Source organism: Phocoena sinus, chromosome 9 (genome assembly GCF_008692025.1).
Source record: "Phocoena sinus isolate mPhoSin1 chromosome 9, mPhoSin1.pri, whole genome shotgun sequence".
In the NCBI taxonomy this organism is placed as follows: Eukaryota; Metazoa; Chordata; class Mammalia; order Artiodactyla; family Phocoenidae; genus Phocoena; species Phocoena sinus.
In genome coordinates, this window is record NC_045771.1 from 97200964 (window position 1) to 97223575 (window position 22612).

Sequence of the window (22612 nt, forward strand, 5' to 3'; positions counted from 1 at the left end):
AAGCCCTCGTCCGGGAAGATCCCACATGCCGTGGAGCAACTAAGCCCGTGCGCCACAACTACTGAGCCTGCGCTGTAGAGCCCGGAAGCCACAACTACTGAGCCCATGTGCCACAACTACTGAAGCCCGCGCGCCTAGAGCCCATGCTCCCCAATAAGAGAAGCCACCGCAATGAGAGGCCCACGCACCGCAACCAAGAGTAGCCCCCGCTCGCTGCAACTAGAGAAAGCCCACGCGCAGCAGCAAAGAGCCAAAGGAGCAAAAAATTAATTAATTAATTAATTTAAAAAGAAAAAAGAAACGTGGTTGAGAGTTATCACTCATTACATAGGTTATGGTGGAGCGAGAGAGAGAGAGAGAGAAAGAGAGAGAGAGAGAGAGAGAGAGAGAGAGAGAGAGATTGAGAGGCAAGCAGAGGGAGTTCTTTCATTTAGAAGTACACAGTAAAATATTTCCTGGTGAAATCATATGATGTCTGGGATTTGCTTCAAAATCATGTCGAGACGGAGGAAGGGGTGGGACACAGATGAAACAAGATGGGCCTTGAGTTGAGAAGTTTGATGACAGAGGCAGAAAGTTCGGCATATCACCTCTCCACTTCTGGATATGTTTGAAATTTCAATAAAAAAATGTTTTTTTTAAGCATGTGCACTTAAAATGAGAGCAGCGCTCTCTGCCAGGAGCAGTTCTAAGCACTTTACACGTGTCAGCTCACTGAGGCCCAGGACATTCCTGTCAGTGGATGACATCCATGTTCCCATCTTGCTGGGAAGGAGAGAGAGGCACAGAGAGGTCAAGTGACTTGCTGGAGTTTGCACAGCCGGTGAACAGCAGCCTTGGGGTGCTGCCTTGGAAAAACATCCCTGTGTTCTTTATTCTCATGTGACACTTCTGACACTAGATGTGTGGGTTTTCCACATCCAGCAATTCTCCAGCACCAGCTGGGTGTCCTAAGTTCAACCCAATTCTGACACTGACCAGAGTTAGTGCAGACCCGCCTGGCCCTGCCTCCACTTCAGATACCAACATTGAGGCCAGGTTGTCACCTGTGCTTCTGACCAACTGGCCATAAGCTGGGGTTCCCATGAGCCCCTTTCTCCAATTTGATAATTTGTTAGAACAGCTCACGGGACTCAGGAAAACAGTTTACCTACTAGATAACCAGCTTATTACAAAGGATATTGAAGGATATGAGTGAACCGCTAGATGAGGAAATAGGGCAAGATCCAGAAGGGCCCTGAGCACAGGAGCTTCTGTGTCCGTGGAGCTGAGGGGAGCCCCCATCATATGGATGTATTCACCAGCCAGAAGCTCTCTGAACCCCATCTTTAGGGACTTTTATATAGCCAGCTTCATCACACAGGCGTGATCGATCATTAACTCCATCTCCAGCTGGGCTGAAAGTTCCAAGCTCCTTATCATGGCTTGATCTTTCTGGTGACCAGCCCTGATCCTGAAGCCATCCAGGAACCCACTTAGAGTCACAGAATTGGAATAAAAGATCCTCCTTCCATCCAGTAGATTCCAAGGGATTTAGGAGATCTGTGCCAGGGGGTGGGTTCAAAGACCAAATATTAGAACAAAAGATGCTCCTCGCGTTCTTATCACTTAGGAAATTCCAAGGGATTTAGGAGCTCTGTGCCAGGAACCGAGAGCAGAGACTAATATATATTTTTTCTATCATTTCACAGATGTGACCCAAGGAGCCTAGCTCCATCACAGAACTCCTGGTCTATGTGCTTCTAAAACTCCCAGATGATTATGTCACAAACTGTTACTTGTTCTCTCTGGGGGATCAGACAAAACTTATCATAATCAGTTTGTTATTTTGCCTACTTGTGTTTTCTAATTTTCCTGCCATGAGCACACACCGACTGCATAATAAAGAGATTTGTAATAAGAAGAGTTTTCTTTTGACCGTGCCACGTGGCTTATGGGATCTTAGTTCCCCAGCCAGGGACAGAACCCGTGCCCCCTGCAGTGGCAGCTCGGAGTCCTAACCACTGGACCACCAGGGAAGTCCCAAGAAGAGTTTTAGATAGACCTAGAACCAGCAGCAGTGAGGCCCGGTAGGGGTGCTTAGCCCAGGGCTCCTGACCGCAGAGGTGCCGGGGTGGGGTGGGAGTCACCCTGAGACATCCCAGGCCCCACCCCTGTTTCCAATGGCTCACAGCCGGCAGGGTTTCAGACCCAGCAGCAAGGTTGGCAGGACCGCCGTGTGCCCACCCCGGCACAGGCACTCGGGGCCCACCTGCAGGCCCTGCAAGCCCTGTGAGGAGCACAGGCTCATTTGGGGATGTGGCATCTCAAGGGGCAGGGGTTAGGGCAAAGAGGCCACCATCACATAACATCTGATTCTTTCATCAAACCTGGAAGGGGTGGGGTCGCTGTCCCACTCCCCACGCACTCCCTGGGTGCATCTGCCCTTCCCCTTCACCCCTCCGTCACTCCCACATCCACACAGCCAGGTTCACTGTCCTGGTTCCAGGACCGTATAACCAGCTGTCTGAAGGGCAGGTCCCCGTGCTGGTCTACCCCTCCTCTCCCTATACCTACTTTCCTGTGGGCCTTCTAGAATTCCCACCCACCAGCTTCCAGCCAGCAGCCTCGCTGGCTCCTCCGTCATCCACTGGGCCCAGGTCTTGCGGGTCCTGCCCCAACATCTTCCCCCGCTTGGCATCCCTGCCCCTCATGACCCCTCTGCCCTCCCCATCTCCACTCAGCTGCACGAAGTCCCACTTTCCACAGCACAGAACCCAAGTGCAAGTTGGCTTCCAGGGGTCTGCTGACCTACCCGGGCCTCACGCTGCCCTCAGCCCCCTGCCCACACTATGCCCATCCTGAGATCCCCGCGGCAGTTCCCCTACAGCAGGGTCTTCATATGTCCAGTCCCCGCTCCTGGGTTACCGTCCCCTCCCTGCGGGGACTCACCCAGCTCATCCCCCTCACTCTTTCCTCCAGAAGCCTCTGCTGGTCCCCCGGTCCGGGTTGGGTCCCCTGCATGTCCCCCAGCCCACTGGCCCAGAGCATCTGTCTCCTCTGCTGGAGAGAAAGCTCCCAGGGCACGGGTCCTCCCTGGACTTGGGGTGGCCATGCCCACACATGGAGCCAGTCTGTGGACACTTTCTGGCTGGGCGAGTCTTCCTGGCACTAAATGCGTGTATCCTATTCTTACTGCCCTCAGCTAGCACAAGGCTGTCAGAAAAAAGACTACACTTCTCAGCTTCCCTTGCAGCTGGGTATGGCTGTGACTGAGTTCTGGCCAAGGCCAATGGAATGAACTTGGAGCTTTGTGTGAGCTTCTAGAAGAAGTTCTTAAAGGAAGAGATTGTGCCCTACTATGCCTTTCTACTGGCTGGGATGATGCAATGATGACTGGATCTCAAGCAGCTGTTTTGCATCATGAGATGGAAGCCAGATGCTGAGAATGGAGGAGCAACAAAATGAAAGGAAGGGGACTCTGAGCTGGTCTTTGTCTTTTTTTGTTTGTTTGTTTGTTTTGTTTTCGTTGTTGTTTGCGGTACACGGGCCTCTCACTGTTGTGGCCTCTCCTGTTGCGGAGCACAGGCTCCGGATGCGCAGGCTCAGCGGCCACGGCTCACGGGCCCAGCCGCTCCGCGGCATGTGGGATCCTCCCGGGGCACGACCCCGTGTCCCCTGCATCGGCAGGCGGACTCTCAACCACTGCGCCACCAGGGAAGCCCTGGTCTTTGTCTTGAAGCTCACAGACAGGACCTGCGTCAGTTATTGAGACTCCCTTGGTGCTCACCCACTGCCATTCTCTTCACCAGTGTCAGTACCACCCTCCACTCAGTTCTGACTAGCTCCAGGGCTGTTGTCTGTCTCACAAGATTCTGTTACGGTATTTATCCTGTATTTAGTCATTTAACAAATATTTACTCAGGGCCTCTGTGGGCCAGAGAGCTGTAGTAGGAAATATCACAGCCCCTGATCCCTTGGTCTTGCGACACTGGCACTGCTGGTAGGGAGACAGATGATAAACATCTGAGATAAGTGTTAGCTATTGCTGAGTAACCAACCACCCGACTCAGCAGATTAAGACAATCACATTTATTAGCTCACCTGCCTGCCAGCTGCCTGGGCAGCTCCGCCCATCGGAGCCCAGCTTGGCTGGTCTCGCTGGTCTCCCTCCGGTGTCCCACTGGCTGTGGCAGCCTGTTTTGCATGGTCTCGGCTTTGTTCCTTGTGGTCTTGTCCTCCGGCAGGACAGCCCAGGTGTGCTCTCATCCTTCTGGAAGGTTGTGGGGAAGGGGAGAGAGGATGCTTCAAGTGTTTTTTCAAGCCTCTCCTTGGACCAAGTTTGTTCCTGTCCAACTGGCCAAAGCCATCACATGGCCAAGCCTGTAGTCAGAGTAGGAGGGGCCTACAAGGTTACAAGGCACAGAGCAAAGGGCATGGGCACAGGGAGGCCACTTAACTGGAGCCATTAGCATCATCAGTATAGCCCAATGGGTCAATATGTCAGAAATAAAGTAGGAGAGTGGGATGGTTTGTTTTGGCAGATATAGGAGAGGGCTGAAGTTTTACGAAGGGCAGCTGGGGATGCTTCAGTGAGAAGCTGGGAAGGACACTGCAGGCAGAAGGAACAGCAAATATGTCCCCTGAGGCAGGACGTGCCCACCTGTCGGTGGGATTTCCTCCCACTAAATCAGGAACGTGTTGTATTAGTCTGAGGGCGGGGTGGGGGGTGGGGCAGGGGAGGCTTTCTCGGGGGCTAATGCAGCACCTCATTCCCCAAAGTCCCTGTGGACAGGATGGACATCCCAGGCTCGTCATCTCCAGAATCACATGCTTCACCCATCTTGAGGTCACAATGCACTTCAGGACGGGAAAATCTGTTCTTGGAGTGGCAGAGGGGTGCAGATGTTGGGGCACCTGCTCATTTATGAGGCTGGCATCCAGTTTCCCGAGAAGATGAGCCCAGGGCCTACCCAGGCCTCGGGTCCTCTTCTGGCTCCAGGGGAGGTGGCCGGTGCAGCCATACCTGGGCACACGGCCGACCCCTCCAGCAGCTGATTGGAATAAGGTATAGGGTGGAGTCCAGTTGCCTGGTCCAAGTCCCCTCTGGGAAATTCATCGAGCTGAAGTCCAGGCTGAAGTTCTGGGGTATGGAGGGGTCTGGGTGAACAGTGAAGGCTGGGCCGCAGGGGAACGTGGTGGCCCTCTGTCCTACCAGTCACCTGTGGGATTGCCTGTCAGGGCTCAGCTGCTTTAGAGAGTGTATCAGTCAGGGTTCCCCAGAGAAACAGAACCCGCAGGATACATATACACGTATATAGACTTATTAGGAAGGATTGATTCACACGATTATGGAGGCTGCCATCTGCCGTCTGCAAGCTGGAGGCCCAGGGGAGCCAGTCGTGCAGTTCAGTGCAAACCCAAAGGCCTGAGAACCGAGAGAGCTGATGTCCGAGGGCAGGAAATGGACGTCCCAGCTCAAGCAGAGATTGGGGCTACCCACACTGGGGAGGGCCATCTGCTTTTCTCAGTCCACTGATTCAGATCAGCGACTCTTTTTCGGAAACAGCCTCACGGAAACACCCAGAAATAATGTTTCACCGTTGATCTGGGCATCCCTTAGCCCAGTCAGGGGACACACAAAATTACTCATCACAGTGGGGTTTCTGATCTCTGCAGCCAAATGATCCTGCAGGACAGTGCTCAGACAGTGATTTCCTGGTACCGCCTCCACCAGGAGGGTTCTTTTTTTTTTTTTTAATACATTTATTTATTTTATTTTTGGCTGCATTGGGTCTTCATTGCTGCACACGCGCTTTCTCTAGCTACGGTGAGCGGGGGCCACTCTTCGTTGCGGTGCGCGGGCTTCTCATTGCAGTCGCTTCTCTTGTTGCGGAGCACGGGCTCTAGGTGCACAGGCTTCAGTAGCTGTGGCTCGCGGATTCTAGAGCGCAGGCTCAGTAGTTGTGGCACATGAGTTTAGTTGCTCCGCGGCATGTGGGATCTTCCCGGACCAGGGCTCGAACCCGCGTCCCTTGCATTGACAGGCGGATTCTTAACCACTGTGTCACCAGGGAAGCCCACCAGGAGGATTTTAATCTTTGGGAATTTGATATTGGAAAAGTACTACTCAGTGTATTTTAATTAGCATTTGCATAATTTTTCATGAGGTCAACATTTTTGCATATGTTTATTAGTGGCATGCGGGATCTTAGTTCCCCGATCAGGGATGGAACCTGTGCCCCCTGCAGTGGAAGAGCGAAGTCTTAACCACTGGACCGCTACGGAAGTCCCCACTTATGCTTCTTTTGTGAATTGGCCTCTATCTCAGGGCTCACTTTTAAAAATGGAAACAAGGTCAAATTAACTTTAAAAATGTAAAGAATGTTTTCCCTTTCTCAAAGAATTACTATGTTTCAGGCACAGCTTTCTAGATTTATCTCAGTGAATCCTTGTGCCCTTTTCACAAGGAGCGATACTGTCAGTATTATCCCATTTTAAGGAGGAGAGAAACTGAGGCTTGGAGAGAGGCTCTGAGGCCACGGGCAGCTCCTAAAATGTTCGCTTTCTGACCTAGGGCTTGTGGACCTATTTCCAGTGTTCTGTTTGCCTGTTAATTTCATTTTCAGGATATCCTGAACAGAAAGCTAGCGCTTTTACGCAACCAAAATTCTCCATCCTTCTACAGTTTCTGCTTAGAAAGACTTCCCCCACGAAGATGGTAAGCACAGATTTCTATGTTTTCTTTTACTACTTTGATGGCTTCTCTTTCAACATCTACATCTTCAATCCGTCGGAGTCAATTTAGATGAAGGTGGGAGGAATGGTGAGCATACTTTTTTCCAGTAGAGCCTGTTTGGAACCGGACGACCCTGGCTGATTGGCACATGACACTGCCACACGCAGCCCTTGTCCTCATCCCAGTCTGCGGGCTGCAGAATTACTCAGGCGCTGGAAGCCCGCCTCCCGCCCCTCAGCCCATCAGCCCCGCCGCGGCTGCAGTGACCCCCCAGTCTCCCGGGGGCTGGGTCCTGCGGTGAGTGGAAGGAATTCGGGTGAACTGCTCACTCAGCAGTCTGGGCCTGGGGACTGTGGAAAATCACATGTGGTTTTCAAGTTGTTGGAAACCAAGAAAATCATTCTGCCAATTGCGCGGACAGCTAGACACTGTCTGGGAGACCCCAGGTCCCATGGCTCTGGGAACCACCCTCCTGGTGAGCCCGGGCAGACTCATCCCCCGGCGTTGTCCAAACTGTAGACAAGAGGGCGTTTCCAGAGCCCTCCCCCAAGAGGGAGGGGCAGAGGGACCGGATGGGCCTGGGTCTTTCTCGCTTGGTCCCTCGAGGCCAACTCAGGACTCCAGGAGACTGGGAGGGCTGGTGCCTGATCCCAGGGCCTGCTGTCCCGAGGCCCGGCCTCCAGAGCCTTCCAGTTACAACTCCGACCCCCACCTCACCGCACACACTCATTTGGGCCAGCTGGGCCGGGTCTGAGCTGCTGCCTTGGAGGCCGCGGGAGCCTTGGAGGAGCTCTGCCGCTACTGCTCCCAGCCCCAGTGTTCTGCGGCTGCCGCAGTCAGAAGTGGGACACGCTGGTCCTTTTGGCAGGTGAGTTTCCCACCTCTGTCCAGGCTGAGGCACCAGGGTGGCTCCTGGTGATACTCGGGCCTCAGCAGGAGGGGCTGGTAGCCCCGCGGCCTTGTGGGCCGATGCCGGATGCTGTGTAAACCGGATGGAAAAGAGCATTCGGTCTGGCCTCATAGACACACCATGACTGACATGCTGTGACCTGGACACATCACTTCTCCCTGGGCCCAAGTTTCCTTACTTGAAAATGGGGCAAGATGGCGCATATACTCTACAAGCATTTAAAGCACCATCACTGCCCAGCCCACTGTCCGGGTGCTGGGACCTGAGATGCAGGCAACTGACTTGAGGAGTCTGAGCCCAGGGGACAGCGTCTCCCCCGCCGGGATCCCCCTTCCGTTTCTCCCACAGGGCAGGACTCCACTTCCCGGGGTTCGATGCCCTCCCCTGTGCCCTCTGTTCCGGAGGTCCAACCACTTACATCCTATTCCCTCTGGCCTGAACATCTTCAGAGGAAGGATACCTCCATGATTTCTGGGTCTCTGGGCCACGCTCAGGGCTGGACCTCGTTGAAAGCTCCGTGGAGACCTGCCCAATGAACAAATGAGCCGCAGTCAGGGACACACACCCACAGACACGTGCTTAGATCGCTGGGGACCCAGAGTGAGGGGGGATGGTGCTGTGGCAGGATAGGGGCGGGCTGGGGGCTAGGAAGTGGAGGGTGATGAGATCATGGACTCTCAGGCTACAGTGACATGGGATGAGGCAGTCTCCTGCCGACGAGGCTGGCAGTCCTAGAAGGACGGCCTGGGGGCATCTTTTCAGACACTCAGGAAGCTGCGGTGTGGTGCCCCTGGGTGCGGAGACTCTGCCGAAACCTTTAGAATGGATGAGTTCCCTGAGAGTCCCAGAGCATGGCTCTTCCCATTAGGGAAGAGAGGCCACCCAGGGTTCGGGGCACCCTCCTCCAGGGACCCCCTCATTCCCTGGACGCGGAGAGTGAGTGCTCGGATGGGGCCACTCCATCTCGTGCGGAGGTGTGGTCACTAGGTTTGTAGTGACCTCAGGGTTCCCACCCTGAGGTCTGGTGGGAGAGGGGAAGGGATCAAGGTCACCTGGGGCCCACGCAGGGATAAGACTGACCCTCATGCCTTCCAAGGCTCCAGCCAGAGTTGCCTCGAGATCCAAACGGTCTGATCTGCAAAGACAAGAGGCTAACCTTGCTTGACCAGGCCTGTCTGAATGGGAGACCCTTCCTAACAGGGGCGGGGTGCTGCTAGTGGTCATGGAGCCATTCCCCACCTCCCAACTTAAAGCCTGAGAAAACCGAGTTGTTCAAGGTCATAGTTTTAAGTGTGGCTTCTAGGATGGGCAGAAGGAAACAGGCCCTCTCCCTGCTGCTCCAGGTCCATCCTGGGTTCTTCTTTTCACGCAGGAAGCTGTCGCATCGGAAAGCATTAACAAGGCAAGCCTGACCTACAGCAAAGCTTCGATTTCTCATCCCTGTGGGACTGACCCCACCATAGTGGGAAGAGGGTGGGTTCCATTTCCGTTCCACCTACTCACTCTCTTCCCAACGTGGGAGCTTCTGGCTCCCCGCCCACCCCCACCCCGCTGAAGGCATTACTGACAGGAGCAAAGCCCTCATGTGACAGCTTTGCCTACATGTCCACATTCCCCCACCGCCATTGCCCCCCCGCACCCCGCCCTTCGCTGCAGCCCGCAGGGCCTCTGCACTGCACCATTCCTCCCAGATGGGTCTCTGCAGACCTCTGCAATGCCCCTGCTGCTGACCCCAAGCATGGGCACCTCGGCCCCCAACCAGGTGTCTCTCCTGGGGACCTCCCACCCTGGCAGGCAGCCCTCCTGGCATATGGTTCTTTCTCAATGGCCCTCAGAGGTAAGCTCTTGGCCCGTGAGCTAAACAGGACCGACCCCAGCCTGGTCAGAAGTGAGAGTGCGGGCCCCGCCCCCTCCTCTCCCCACCCTTGCATCTGTGGGCTCCACCAGCCTGACCCTCACAAGGCTGCAGGAAAACTCCACACACACACACACACACACACACACACACAGCCCATGTCAGGCTCCCCCAAGAACTCTGCTCCCCAACTCTGGAAGCAGCAAGGGTAGATCCACCAGGGTGAGATGTTGCCTTGTCTCTGCCTGTAAGCCCAGTCCTCCTGCAGTCCCTAGGGTAGGCCTCGCTCCGTAGGAGGGAAAGGCCCAGCCTTCTCTTAGGAAGCTGGAGGTGAGGGGACCCAGGACGTCCAGCAGACTCCCAGACTAGCTCAGGAGAGCCCTTGGACGTGGGTACAGACACCCCACCCGCTGGCAGGGGGCCTGGATCCCAGAAGGGTGAAAGGCAGCCACAGGAGGCCACAAGCTTCCCACCTCTTGGCCTGCCTCTTCCCGGCCTGGGCTGTTGCCCTTGGGGAGTTTGGTTTAGATGACAGGTCCTGATGGGCCTAGGTCTGCGGGATTTCCTGAGTGCATGTCTTAAAGCTAAGCAGAGTCCCAGCCCTGTCCACCGAGGGAAGCACAGCCCCCCTCCACCTGCCCAGACTCTCGGGTGGGAGGGGGCAGGGGGGCCCCCAACTCCCTGCCCACCCCACCCCAGGGCCCAGCTCCCCACAGGCCTTCGCTCATGTTTCTCTTGGTGACTCACTGTGACTGAGGAGAAGCCTCTTTCTATTTCTTTCTAATTTTCTCAGGGCTTCTATTTTCCCTGGCGGAGAATGTTGAACCCAAATCTGATCCATGTGTGAGCCAGCTGAACTCGGGAGCTGTTCCCAGGGAAGTGACGTTCTATAGCCGCCACCCCCCACCCCCCCACAGCCTTGGGCCTCCCTATTTGACACACTCAACTGGGGGCAACAGAACAAATTCCAAGACAAAAGTTTCGAGAGCGATGATTCAGAGGCTCGCAGAGGACATTTATGGGTAAGAGCTTTCTTCATCCTACTGCTGCCAGGACCAGCCTGGGTACACATGGCAGGGCGAGGACAGCACAGGGACAAGGAGGCCCAACTGGGGGGGGTGGGGGAGGCGTCCTCCGAGAGCCCAGGTGGGTCTTGGTCTCCTAAGGGAACTGACAAGAACTGGAGGCTGCTGGGTCGCGAGTGCTGAAATAGCGCTCGGCACAGCACGTGCAAAGTCCCTGTTTGGTCTGCGGCAGTGAGGCCACGGGGAGCGGTGAGGTTACTTGCTGTGATCAGATGGCCAGGAGGGCGGAGCTGGGATTTGACTGTAGGGACCAGCTCTTGACATAGTCCCACCGCCTTTCTAAGTACAAACCAGTGAGCAGCGAAGGAAGGGCCTTGAAAGAAAGTGGTGAGAGAAGGGAGAGCTCCCTGGGTCCTGCCCCCAGTCCCGGGCTGAGCCAGCAGCTCGCACTACGCTCCCTGGCTGCTGCCTGTTCATCATCTCAGGCTCTCCTGGGTTTTCTCAACTGGGCCAAACCCTCAGACAACGTTGGCTCAGGGCTGACTGCTGCTAAACTTGGCCCATGGGCTCCAGATGTGCTTTTTCTTGCTTCCTCATCCCATCAAGGAGGAACATTCTGGGAGCTCTGGCCTTAGATGTCATGCCCATTTGGGGCCAGCCAACATCTGCCCCTGGGGAGAGACTTATGGAAACACCAGGTACACATGGCATAACTCCCTAAGCCAACACCCATGGCAGACATTACTAATCGATCCTGGGATTCTCTGACTACCCAATCTACATGTCCCTGCTGCATCTGGTCCATATGGTAGCTGGAGCTACGGTAAACACAGTTTTAAAAAACTGGGTTCTAGTAAGAGGAAGTAGAGGAACGTCTGTTTGTCCTGGTTAGGATCTCAGCTGTTCGGAAAGCAGTGTATCCCTAGAGGTGAAGAAATAAATGTTCTTTGCGGGGAAATAGTAAAAGAAACCGTAGGGGAGGGGAACCGACCGTAACATCTGTGGCTCCTATTTGGGTGGTGAGTGAACTGTTCCTGTGGTAGGTCCCAGCACCCAGGTTCGTTGGGTTGAAGGTACCCATCCTCTCTTGCCAGCTGGCCCATGTCCTCAGGGGTAGTGTCTGATCTCCTATGCCTTTGTGGCCCTTACATCTTCCACGCGGAGCTGGGCTCACCCGCACCGCCCCTAAAATGTTCCCTTGATCTGACCTGGCTTCACCTGAGGCTGTACCATCTGCTAGAAGGGGGCCACATAAGCCAGCTGGCTGCCTCCCCGCTCCGTGCCGGGCTCTTCATCTGGGATCCCTCCCTCTGTTGCTGGGAGTGCAGGGGAGGGCAACAACCCCCTGAGCTTGTATGGAAATTGCTGTGTGAGTGCTGAGTCCCTCCACACCCCTGACAGCCCATTCCTATGAATGACACACACAGTTTAATACAACTTGAAAGGCATCTCGTCCGTCCCTCCCTGCTCCATCTCTGACCCTCCCTTCAAACTTGACCTAGTATGTCAGTCCCTTGGGAGGGGAGGGGCAATCTTACATGGGGGCTCCTACTCCCAGCAGAGCAGTCAGCCTGCCTTGAGGGCGGTTTTGCACCTGTCCCCCTCACTAGAGGGTGAATTCCCAAAGTGTGGTCCCTCCCAGGGGGACCAGCACAGGGCCCGGCTCTCATGGACCTGGGAGGTTAGCTGGATGTCTGAATGAAGGCTGGTGACAGCTGGCAGAGCTGCCAGGCCAAGGCTCCAGAGGGCGGAAAGGATAGGTGGGGATACTTCTGCGGGTCCCGAGATGGGGAGGGTCCCCGAGGCCTGAGTTCCTGGCTTGGCTCTGCCATCAGGGGTCCCGCTCACCTCCAGCCGGTCTGGGGCATCTCGCCTCCAGTTCTCGTCCGGCTTGGGGGCGGTGTCGCAGACGGCGCGGGGCAGGGGCGTCGGAGCGCTCCGATCCGCACCCTCTGGACCTCGCGTCCCCTCCGACGCTCCCTCCCTGCGGCCTTCCTTCCAAGGCGCGGGCCCCGGCCCGGGACACAGCCCGCAGTTCCCACTCCGGGAAGTGCCAAGCGCGCGCGGCGCCGGGACTGCTCGGCTCCCCCCGCAGCCCCTCCGTCCACGCCCGGCTCCTCCTCCCCTTCCTCCTCCTTCCCCGGGGGTGGGGGGAGCCGGCTCCGGAAGCCCCAGCACCCCCGCCCCGGCCGCCTCTGGCGCTTTGGAGAAGGCGGTCCGCGCGGGAGCGCGCCACGCGGGACCTGAGCTCCCAGCCGCCGCCACCGCCTCGGAACCCCCAGACCATCCCTGAGCCCACACCGACCCCTGAGCCACTGCCCGTCCCGGAGCCCTCAGCGCCCCACCCCGGAGTCCCCTGCCCACCCCGGAGCCCCCCCCCCCGCGCCCCGCCCCGGAGCCCCCGCCCGCCCCTCCCCGGAGGCCCCCCCCACCGCCCCCCGTGCGGGCCGCGACCATGGCGGTCCTGCGCGGGGCACCCCTGCTCGGCTGCCTCCTGGCGCTGCTGGCACTGTGCCCCGGGGGGCGCCCGCAGACTGTGCTGACCGACGACGAGATCGAGGAGTTCCTCGAGGGCTTCCTGTCGGAGCTGGAGTCCGAGCCCCGGGAGGACGACGTGGAGGCCCCACCACCCCCTGAACCCACCCTTCCCGTCCGCAAAGCCCAGACAGGGGGCAAGCCGGGGGCGCGTCTGGGGGTGGCCGAAGAGGGTAAGAGCACCGGGTAGGGGTGGCCCTCGGTGTGATGGGGGGCCTCGGGGAGACCTCCACCTCAGGCTTGAATGGCGGGCCTCGGTGGTGTCTGGCCGAGGTCCAGTCTGCCCAGCATGAGGAATGGCTCTGTAAGGCACAAGAGAGCCCAGATATCTGGCGGGACACTGTGCCAGGCAGAGGTCAGTGCTGGCTTGGAGCCCTTTGGGTTTGGAGACGCATCCAGCAGGTCCACTGCCCAGTGGAACTGGGTCCTCCCAATCCGTCATGCACAGCCCCAAACCCCCAGAGGGACTAGACATGAACTAACTGGGGACTTTGCTGCCCCCTGCCCAGGTCAGTTTGAACGGGAACGGCCCTGCCGTCCTAATGGGGCCACTCAGTCTGATTGTGGCACACACTGGCCGTGCCCACACCACTGCCAGAGTCCCAGCCTCCAGCCTTCCCTGGGAAGGACCCCCAGCACCCTGCTGCCTGGCCTCCTACTCCAGGAGCACAGAGCCGGGGGGCGGGGGGCGTTGCAGAAGACCCTCGTCTCCACAAGGCCTCCAGAGGCACTGGGCAGTAGTCCTGGGTTCTTGTGAAAATTAAACGAGGTGATGCATCACTAAAGCATTCAGCCTAGTGCCTCTTATATAATCAGTTGTCAATAAATCTTAGCTGTTTATTGTGATCTTCCGGAGGGTGGGCAAGGGTCTTGCTGATCTCTCTCCCAGGAGACTCCAGGGCACCATCCATCATTCCTGAGGTCAGCAGCTCCTCCCCTTCATCCCGCTCTAGATCTTTCCTGGCTCCTCCCTGGGACCCATCTCGGCCTCCCCCACCATTCCGGTCGAGATTGCTGTCCCGGCCTCTTGCACGCTGCTGTGGCAGCTCTGTTTCTTCTGTCTGCGTTTTGTAGATTTTCCAGTATTTCGGTCATGTGGCCCCCACTCCTCCATTACATTTTCAACAGCATTTGCTCAGGGGCCTGGAGGATTCCTATAGGCAGCCCTAGGCCCTGCCCCTGCTTCCTCCCTCCCCCAGACTCCGAGATGGGCGAGCAGCTGCAGTGCCCACCTATCCTATCTGTCCTCTGTGTGGCCTCAGGACCCCCTATGGTTATGGCTTCCAACCCACCCCAGCCTCCTTACCCCTGGATAGGGAATAGCCCATGAGTGTTGCTTTTCTTTGAAGCTTTTCTAGCTTCAGACAGGCCCTGGGCCCATGCCCTTTACTTCATGTGGCAGTTGGCAGGGATGAGACTGCCTCCCCCTTTAGACTGGGCACTCTCCCCAGGCCCGGATGGCTTAGTCACCCCTCTGCCCCTTCTGTGCCCAGCACAGAATAGTGGGCCCTGACTGGCCAAGGGGCTGTATGGTGAAAGAGGGGATTGTGAGGTGCTCCTCTGGAGGTTTCGGCAGATGGGAGGACGAGGGCCTACCCCCTGGGAAGCTGAGCTACCCAGGCCAAGGTGTGGTGGTGACGGAAAGCCAGTCCCAGCTCTGCCATGACTGCAAGTGGCTTCACCTCTCAGTTTCCCCCATCTGGGAAATGCAGGGCTAACAGCAGCCCCTCTGCCCAGGTTGTAGGCACCCTGCCGGGGGTGGGGGGGGGCACATGGGGCATAGAGGGGGTTCTTCATTGATTTTACCTGAGTCTGCATCTTGAACAGCACCTCCAGGAAAAGCCAAAGACAAAGGGAAGAAAGGAAAGAAGGACAAAGGCCCCAAGGCGACCAAGCAGCCCCCGGAGGCGTCCTCCAGGCCGCCCAAGAAGCCCAAGGAGAAGCCACCCAAGGCCACCAAGAAGCCCAAGGAGAAGCCACCCAAGGCCACCAAGAAGCCCAAGGAAAAGCCACCCAAGGCCACCAAGAAGCCCAAGGAGAAGCCACCCAAGGCCAACAAGAGGCCTCTGGCTGGGAAGAAGGCCCCCATACCAACCCCCTCCGAAAGCCCGAAGTGGCCACTGCCCCCAGTCGCCAGCCCCGGCCTCGAGGAGCTGCCCCAGGAGGGAGGTGAGTGCTGGCTCTTCTGAGACTGTGGGGCTCTGACCTGCTGGGCTGCAGGGAGAGGGGGCTGAGGGCGGGTCCCTGAGGCCCTGCCTCTCGCAGACCCTCAGAGCCCCCAGTCCGGGTGGGCGCTGCGGCCTCACTGTTGTCCCTCCCTCGGTGCCGCTCCTCCCCTGGGGAGGGAGTGCTTGGCAGCCTCGTCGGGGGGGGGGGGCTTGCTCTCCACCGTCCTGGGATCCGTCCCCTGGGCCCCATCCAGAGCCACCTGCCCACAGCGTCACTGGGCTCTGAGCCTGGAGGGTGCCCGCCTGCGGGGGCAGCTTTGCGGCAGGTCCTTCCAGACAGCAGGGCCTGGGCTCCCCAGAAAGCCGTCCAGCTCTCTGGCCCCCCGGAAATGCCAGCAGGGTGCTTAGAGCTAGAGCAGCCCGGGCCTCCCGGGAGTGAGCTGTTCAGGGGGTGTCGGCAGGGCCCGGGTCTCGTGGAGGCTCACGGTGCAGCCAGTGGTCAGGGCAGGCCTCCCGTCCACCTGCTCCTGGGCTTTGTGTTGCAGACGGGCCCCTGCCAGATCCCTGGCAGGGCCCAGCAGGAGAGACCGACGTGGAGCGCCAGCCTGGTGAGTGGGCGCCGGCCACCTGGCCTCAGGGCACCAACCGCCCTGGCTTGCTGGGTCTCCGGGGTGGGCCGGGGTGGCAGCGTCGGGGAGTACCTTCGATGAGGCGGCCACATGCGCTCTCCCTCAGAGCCGGAGGAGGAGACGGAGCAGCCCACGCTGGACTACAACGACCAGATAGAGCGGGAGGACTACGAAGACTGTGAGTAGGACCCTGCCCGCTCCCCAGGCCCCGCCGGCCCCGCCTCCCCCGCTGGATCCCACCCCCGGCCCCCGGAGGCCCCACCCTCCCTGGCCTTGGCCCCCGGCTCCGAGCGCCCACCTCTCCCCCAGTTGAGTACATCCGGCGCCAGAAGCAGCCCAGGCCGCCCCCCAGCAGGAGAAGGCCGGAAAGGCTGTGGCCCGAGCGCCCCGAGGAGAAGGCTGAGCCGCCCGGACGGGGGTTCGAGGCCCCGGAGGAGAGGATAGGTAGGATGCGGGCAGACTTGGGGGGCGGGGTGCCAGGCGAGGGGGCTCCGGCTCAACCCTGCCTCCCACCTCCACAGAGCCGCCTCTGAAGCCGCTGCCACCCAACTATGGGGACGGCTACGTGATCCCCAACTACGACGACAGTGAGTGCCCAGGGCCCCTGCCCTCTGCATCCCAAGGTCGGGCTGCCTGTGCCTCCACCTTGGTGGCAGTTACCCGGCCACCCTCTCCGGCCTGGCCGCCCTCCCCTGATCTCCTCCCTCAGGCTGGGTCTTCCTGGCTCCCAACTTCGCTCTTCCCCACATCGCCCTGAGCCCCAGTGGGCTTCACTCTCGGGCCCTCCGAGCTCCGGTCCTGGCCACCTCGCCCCTCGCCCCTCGGGACTCCCATGCGGCCTTCCGCTCCCTCCTGCTCCCGGCCCCTTTGGACCCCATTCCCCTCCTCCTGGCCTCGGTCCCCATCAACCCCTTGGCCCCAGCTCAGCCCTCCAGACCCCCCTTCCTGCCACAGGTGCCAGTCGTCCTTCGGGGCATGTCCGATGTCCGTGCCCCACTCCCTGCCCAGCCTTTCCCCACCTTTCTCCAGGCCACGCCCTGCTGGGGGGCCAGGCTGGTGACTTCCTCGGGGTCTCGCTCACCCCACCTGTGCCCAAGCAGCCTCCCCCTCCAGGAGGACCCTCCCTCCTCATCTCAGCCCATCTGGACTCTTTAAGGCCCACCCTGATCTCACCTCCTCACCTTGTGCACCGCGTGCCCAGTCCGGCCCACTGGGCTCCTGTGAACCTAGGAGCCCCGGCTCATGGTGGGCCATCTCATCAGGGCTCTCCCTCCCCACAGTGGACTATTACTTCCGGCCTCCCAGGCCCCAGAAGCCTGACCCTGGCCTGGAAACAGATGAAGAGAAGGAGGGGCTGAGTGAGTGGAACCAGGCTGCCCCCAGCCCCCCCGTGCAGGCCTGACCCCCACCCCACCTGCCCCCTGAAGCCCCCCTTAGCCTGGGGCTAAGCCAACAGGCCCTTCCCCACTTCCACCTTCAGAGAAACCCAAAAAGGAGGGCAGCAGGCCCAAGGAGGAGGAGACACATGACAAATGGACCGTGGAGAAGGGCAAGGACCACAAAGGTGTGTCTCTGGGGGCCGGGGGCTGGGCCCACACAACCTGGGTCCCCGTGAGAGGTCCGCCAGACCCCCGGCTGCTCTGGGACCCTCAGCACCACCTCCTCCCTTTGTTGCCCCCAGGGCCCCGGAAGGGTGAGCTGGAGGAGTGGGCTCCAGCAGAGCAACTCAGTGAGTGAGGCGCTGGGGGGCTCGGGGGAGCGGGATAGGTGCGGGGGGCTGGGGGGGGCTGTGAGGGCTGCAGCATAGCTACGAGCGCCGGGGCTGCCATGGGCATGTATGGAGGCTGTAGGGCGGGTGTGACGGCGCTGGGGCTGTGCCGTGGCCGCAGGGTGACGGTGATGGGGCACGTGACCCACCTAAGGCCACACATTGGTCCCGAACCCGAATTTCCTGTTGGCACTCCAGGCCTCCAGAGCCCCTTCCTGCTCTTAAAGTCCTGCAACGTGAAAAGGAGAGGCCCTGGAGTGTCTCTGTCCTGGGTCTGACCCCAGGGGACAGAGCTCGGGGCACAAGGCAGGTGTGCAGATGGCCCCGATGCAGACAATGCCTGGGACCGGCCAGGCCCTGGGGTGGCTGTCCCTGTGATTTCATGTGAGCCCCGTGGTCCCCTGGAGCCTGGCATCATCAGCCCATTCTCCAGAGGGGGAAGCTGAGGCTCAGGGTGGGGAAGCACAGGCTGGAGCACAGCTGCCCTCACTGGCGCCCCCTGATGTGAGGGGAAGTGGGTGCTGGGCTCCTCCGTTCTGGGTTCGGTGGAAGGAGGGACGGAGCCAGGGGGCCACCAGCCTGGGGTGCCGTGTCCCCAGAGTGCCCCCCCATCGGGATGGAGTCGCACCGCATCGAGGACAACCAGATCCGGTCCTCCTCCATGCTGCGCCACGGCCTAGGGGCACAGCGTGGCCGGCTCAACATGCAGGTGGGTGTCGGACGGGCCCATCTCCCAGCTGGGTAGGGGTTCCCTGCCTGCTCAGCCCCCCTGCTGTCCCCGACAGGCCGGCGACACTGAGGACGACTACTATGACGGGGCGTGGTGTGCCGAGGACGACTCTCAGACCCAGTGGATCGAGGTGGACACCAGAAGGACCACCAAGTTCACGGGCGTCATCACCCAGGGCCGCGACTCCAGCATCCAGTAAGTCCACCAGGCTCACAGGCACTTGGTGGGGGCAGGTGGCTCCAGGCACAGCTCTGAGTCCCATTCAGAACTTTCCAGTGGGCCTTCCAGGGCCCTCCCCCGCCCCACCCCACCGCCACTCCTCGGTTATGGCCGGTCGGTTCCCTGGGTCCAGATAAGCAAACCAATCGCCCACGGCCACGCAGCGGGCATGGCAGCCTCTCCCGACATCCGGGCCAACACCACACACCTGCTAGCTCTTAGGTTCTTGGGCCCAGAAGAGGGTGCTCAGGCCGCCTGAGGGCCTGGACCTGGGGCGGGGAGAGAAGCCTTACCCTGACCACCATCCGCTCCCCAGTGACGACTTCGTGACCTCCTTCTTCGTGGGCTTCAGCAATGACAGCCAGACATGGGTGATGTACACCAACGGCTACGAGGAAATGGTGGGCACCTGAGCCCTCGGCTCTATACGCCCCTCGTCTGAACCGCAGGTGGGCTCTCGGCTGGGGTTGGGGGCTGCTCAGAGGCCTGCCTCTTCCCAGACCTTCCATGGGAACGTGGACAAGGACACACCTGTGCTCAGCGAGCTCCCGGAGCCGGTGGTGGCCCGTTTCATCCGCATCTACCCACTCACCTGGAACGGCAGCCTATGCATGCGCCTGGAGGTGCTGGGGTGCCCCATGTCCCGTGAGTGCAGGGGGCTGGCAGGGGCATGGATGGGAAGCTGGGGCAACCCGCGGTGGGCTGGCAGGTGGCCAGCTCAAGGCCCTGCCTGCCCACCCTCTGCAGCTGTCCACAGCTACTATGCACAGAACGAGGTGTTGACCACCGACGACCTGGACTTCCGGCACCACAGCTATAAGGACATGCGCCAGGTTGGGGTGCTTGTCCTGAGGCCACGGACTGGGCTCAGGGCTAACAGGGGAGCCTCCCCATAGAGCAGACCCAGGCCGTGGGAGAGGTGTGGTCACTGCGGGTGGGCTGGGGGTGGCGGGAGTAGGTGGGCTGCGTAACTCTGTGTCTTCTCTGGCACCCAGTTGATGAAGGTGGTGAACGAGCAGTGCCCCACGATCACCCGCACATACAGCCTAGGGAAGAGCTCGCGTGGGCTCAAGATCTACGCCATGGAGATCTCGGACAACCCCGGGGATCACGAGTTGGGTGAGGGCCCCGACAGCCCCCTGGAGGCCTGGCCTTCCCCACGCCCAACAGATTATAGAGGCAAGGCCCTGGCACTGTAGCTGGGTCTGCGCCGTTGATGTTTCCAGCTCACCACCTCCCACCCATCTTTGGAGCCCCTTGCTGGGCCCTACAGTCCTCAGCCACCCTCACCCCTCTGGGGATGAGGCCGGTTTGGGTCCTTCCTCAGATCCCCTGGGCCTCAGGCCTCGGGAGGCTGCTTGGTTGCTGAGGCTCCTGCCCTTACAGGGGAGCCTGAGTTCCGCTACACAGCTGGTATCCATGGCAACGAGGTGCTAGGCCGAGAGCTGCTGCTGCTACTAATGCAGTACCTGTGCCGCGAGTACCGAGACGGAAACCCGCGCGTGCGCAGCCTGGTGCATGACACGCGCATCCACCTGGTGCCCTCGCTGAACCCTGACGGCTACGAGGTGGCAGCGCAGATGGTGGGTGGAGGAAAGGGGGTAAGACAGGGCTAGGGTGGGGCAGGGCTGGGGGTGGGCTGCTGATGCTGACCCCCACCTGCTCCCCCAGGGCTCAGAATTTGGGAACTGGGCGCTGGGACTGTGGACCGAGGAGGGCTTTGACATCTATGAGGACTTCCCGGACCTCAACTCTGTGCTCTGGGGAGCTGAGGAGAGGAAATGGGTCCCCTACCGGGTCCCCAACAATAACCTGCCCATCCCTGAACACTACCTGTCTCCAGATGCCACGGTGAGGCTGCAGCCTGGCCAGCAGGGCCTGCGGGAGCAGCCCGGACCCTGGGGTCCTGGAGCTCCGGACTTGGGGGTGGGCTGTGGGTTACCCAGCCCGGGCACTGAGACTGCAGGGCCTTGGAGGGACTGAGGGGGTAATGAGTACCAGTATGGGGTCTACGTGGAGGGTGATGGAGGCTGTGGCCCACACCCCACATACTGGCCACCCTAGGTGTCCACGGAGGTCCGGGCCATCATTGCCTGGATGGAGAAGAACCCCTTTGTGCTGGGAGCGAACCTGAACGGCGGTGAGCGGCTCGTGTCCTACCCCTATGACATGGCCCGCACGCCCAGCCAGGAGCAGCTGCTGGCCGCAGCCATGGCAGCCGCCCGGGGAGAGGACGAGGAAGAAGCATCTGAGGCCCAAGAGACCCCAGACCATGCCATCTTCCGCTGGCTGTCCATCTCCTTCGCCTCTACCCACCTCACCATGACCGAGCCCTACCGGGGAGGGTGCCAAGCGCAGGACTACACCGGCGGCATGGGCATCATCAACGGGGCCAAGTGGAAACCCCGCTCTGGGAGTGAGTCAGCCTGGGAGGGTCTGCGGTGGGGCATCTGGTGTGGGCAGGGGTGACTGCGGCTCTGTGTCTGCCCTGCCCAGCTATCAACGACTTCAGTTACCTGCACACCAACTGCCTGGAACTCTCCATCTACCTGGGCTGCGACAAGTTCCCTCACGAGAGTGAGCTGCCCCGAGAGTGGGAGAACAACAAGGAAGCTCTGCTCACCTTCATGGAGCAGGTGTGGGGGCTGCCGAGGGGGGGGCGTGCAGGTGGAGGAGTGGGGCAGCATTTGGGGAGAGGGTGGTGAAGGGCGAGGGGACCTCGTGCATGGGACAGGGCAGCAGCAGATCCAGTGGGCTCTCCATGTGGACACCCGCCCTGCCTCCCCTGCAGGTTCACCGCGGCATCAAGGGGGTTGTGACGGACGAGCAGGGCATCCCTATCGCCAACGCCACCATCTCCGTGAGCGGCATTAACCACGGAGTGAAGACAGGTACACAAGTGCATACCCCTAGGCCGCTCCGCCTCCCGAGGTGGGGGGCACCAAATCTGTACGTGCCGTTGGCAAGGCAAGCCTGGCCTGCCCAGCACGTCCCTGCTCCTCTGGAGCCCCCCAGAGGGAGGGCTAGGGGGATCTCGGACAGGAGGACTGGGGCCTGGGAGGGGGTACTCCTAGGCAGCCGAACCCGTCCTCCCTTTGCAGCAAGTGGCGGTGATTACTGGCGCATCCTGAACCCGGGGGAGTACCGCGTGACGGCCCACGCGGAGGGCTACACCCCGAGCTCCAAGACCTGCAACGTGGATTACGACATCGGAGCCACCCAGTGCAACTTCATCTTGGCTCGCTCCAACTGGAAGCGCATCCGGGAGATCATGGCCATGAACGGGAACCGGCCCATCCCGCACATCGACCCGTCGCGCCCCATGACCCCCCAGCAGCGGCGCATGCAACGCCGCCGCCTGCAGTACCGGCTGCGCATGCGCGAACAGATGCGGCTCCGGCGTCTGAACGCCACCGCCAGCCCGGCTACCGTCCCCACGTCGCCCCCCACCCCCCCGACACTGCTCCCCGCCCCCTCCGTCGCCCCCTCCCCCGCCCCGAGTCCTACCCTGGGTCCCCGGCACTTTCCACCCCAGACCACAGCTGGCTGGGAGGAGTCAGAGACCGAGACCTACACGGAGGTGGTGACGGAGTTTGGGACAGAGCTGGCGCCCGAGGAGGGTGAGGAGGAGGAGAGAGAGATGGTCACGGGCCAGGAGATCCCCTTCACCACAGTTGAGACCTACACAGTGAACTTCGGGGACTTCTGAGGACAGGTCTGCCAACGCGCGAGCTTGCACCAGTAGTCACACTGCCCTGGCCTGCTCAGCTGCCATCAGCAAACGGAAAGATCCCCGGTGTGGACCCTGCCAGGAGGGGGCACAAAGTGATGGAGACCTAGGAGCCAGGGTCTGTGTCAGGCGTCTGCTCCACCGGCCGCTCTGCTGCAGGGCCGGGCTGGGGCAGCTTGAGCGAGCCCGGGTGCGGGGGGGTGGTGGGGGCAGACTTCTCCACCATCTGCTCCGGCCACACCAATAAACCAAGCTCACGGCAGATGTGTCACTGACCGCTTGCCATCCTGACCAGCTGGGAGAGGGGAGGAGGAGGGAGGCTCCC

At 60.1% G+C, this 22612-nt stretch overlaps 2 protein-coding genes across 6 annotated transcripts; one reads left to right on the forward strand and one right to left on the reverse strand.

Annotated features, from left to right (window-relative positions):
* Positions 1–1516: 1516 nt before the first annotated feature.
* Positions 1517–12829, reverse strand: LOC116759315. Of its 2 annotated transcripts, XM_032642929.1 has the most exons (5): positions 12357–12479; positions 8709–8763; positions 8047–8153; positions 4084–4252; positions 1517–1542 (listed from the first exon to the last, which is right to left on the reverse strand). In XM_032642929.1, the coding sequence occupies exons 1-5, from the start codon at positions 12374–12376 to the stop codon at positions 1534–1536; spliced, it is 360 nt and encodes a 119-aa protein (XP_032498820.1). In that variant the 5' UTR covers positions 12377–12479; the 3' UTR covers positions 1517–1533. The 2 variants fall into 2 exon arrangements, with proteins under 2 accessions (XP_032498820.1, XP_032498819.1); XM_032642928.1 differs by lacking the exons at positions 1517–1542; positions 4084–4252 and adding an exon at positions 5763–7697 and having other exon boundaries at positions 8709–8779; positions 12357–12829.
* Positions 12830–12925: 96 nt separating this feature from the next.
* Positions 12926–22549, forward strand: AEBP1 (AE binding protein 1). 4 transcript variants are annotated; one of them, XM_032642914.1, is made up of 21 exons: positions 12926–13216; positions 14871–15212; positions 15757–15819; positions 15947–16018; positions 16150–16284; positions 16362–16427; positions 17103–17198; positions 17321–17404; positions 17522–17569; positions 18208–18317; positions 18394–18533; positions 18874–18958; positions 19058–19202; positions 19305–19390; positions 19553–19676; positions 19944–20140; positions 20229–20408; positions 20622–20973; positions 21054–21193; positions 21349–21448; positions 21659–22549. In XM_032642914.1, exons 1-21 carry the CDS (start codon positions 12964–12966, stop codon positions 22264–22266), a joined length of 3426 nt encoding a protein of 1141 aa, XP_032498805.1. In that variant the 5' UTR covers positions 12926–12963; the 3' UTR covers positions 22267–22549. The 4 variants fall into 4 exon arrangements, with proteins under 4 accessions (XP_032498805.1, XP_032498806.1, XP_032498809.1 ...); XM_032642915.1 differs by having other exon boundaries at positions 17121–17198; XM_032642918.1 differs by lacking the exon at positions 17103–17198.
* The last annotated feature ends 63 nt before the right edge of the window (positions 22550–22612 follow it).

Coding starts and splice junctions, on each gene's coding strand:
- LOC116759315 (XM_032642928.1), bottom strand. CDS start 12,795: ATGGTCTGGGGGTTCCGAGGCGGTGGCGGCGGCTGGGAGCTCAGGTCC. Junction 8,780..12,356: donor ATGCCCCAGACCGGCTGGAG/GTGAGCGGGACC, acceptor AAGCAAGGTTAG/CCTCTTGTCTTTGCAGATCA. Junction 7,698..8,046: donor CAGGCCAGAGGGAATAGGAT/GTAAGTGGTTGG, acceptor CGGTTTACACAG/CATCCGGCATCGGCCCACAA.
- AEBP1 (XM_032642914.1), top strand. CDS start 12,964: ATGGCGGTCCTGCGCGGGGCACCCCTGCTCGGCTGCCTCCTGGCGCTG. Junction 16,285..16,361: donor GGCCCCGGAGGAGAGGATAG/GTAGGATGCGGG, acceptor CCACCTCCACAG/AGCCGCCTCTGAAGCCGCTG. Junction 19,391..19,552: donor GCTATAAGGACATGCGCCAG/GTTGGGGTGCTT, acceptor TCTGGCACCCAG/TTGATGAAGGTGGTGAACGA.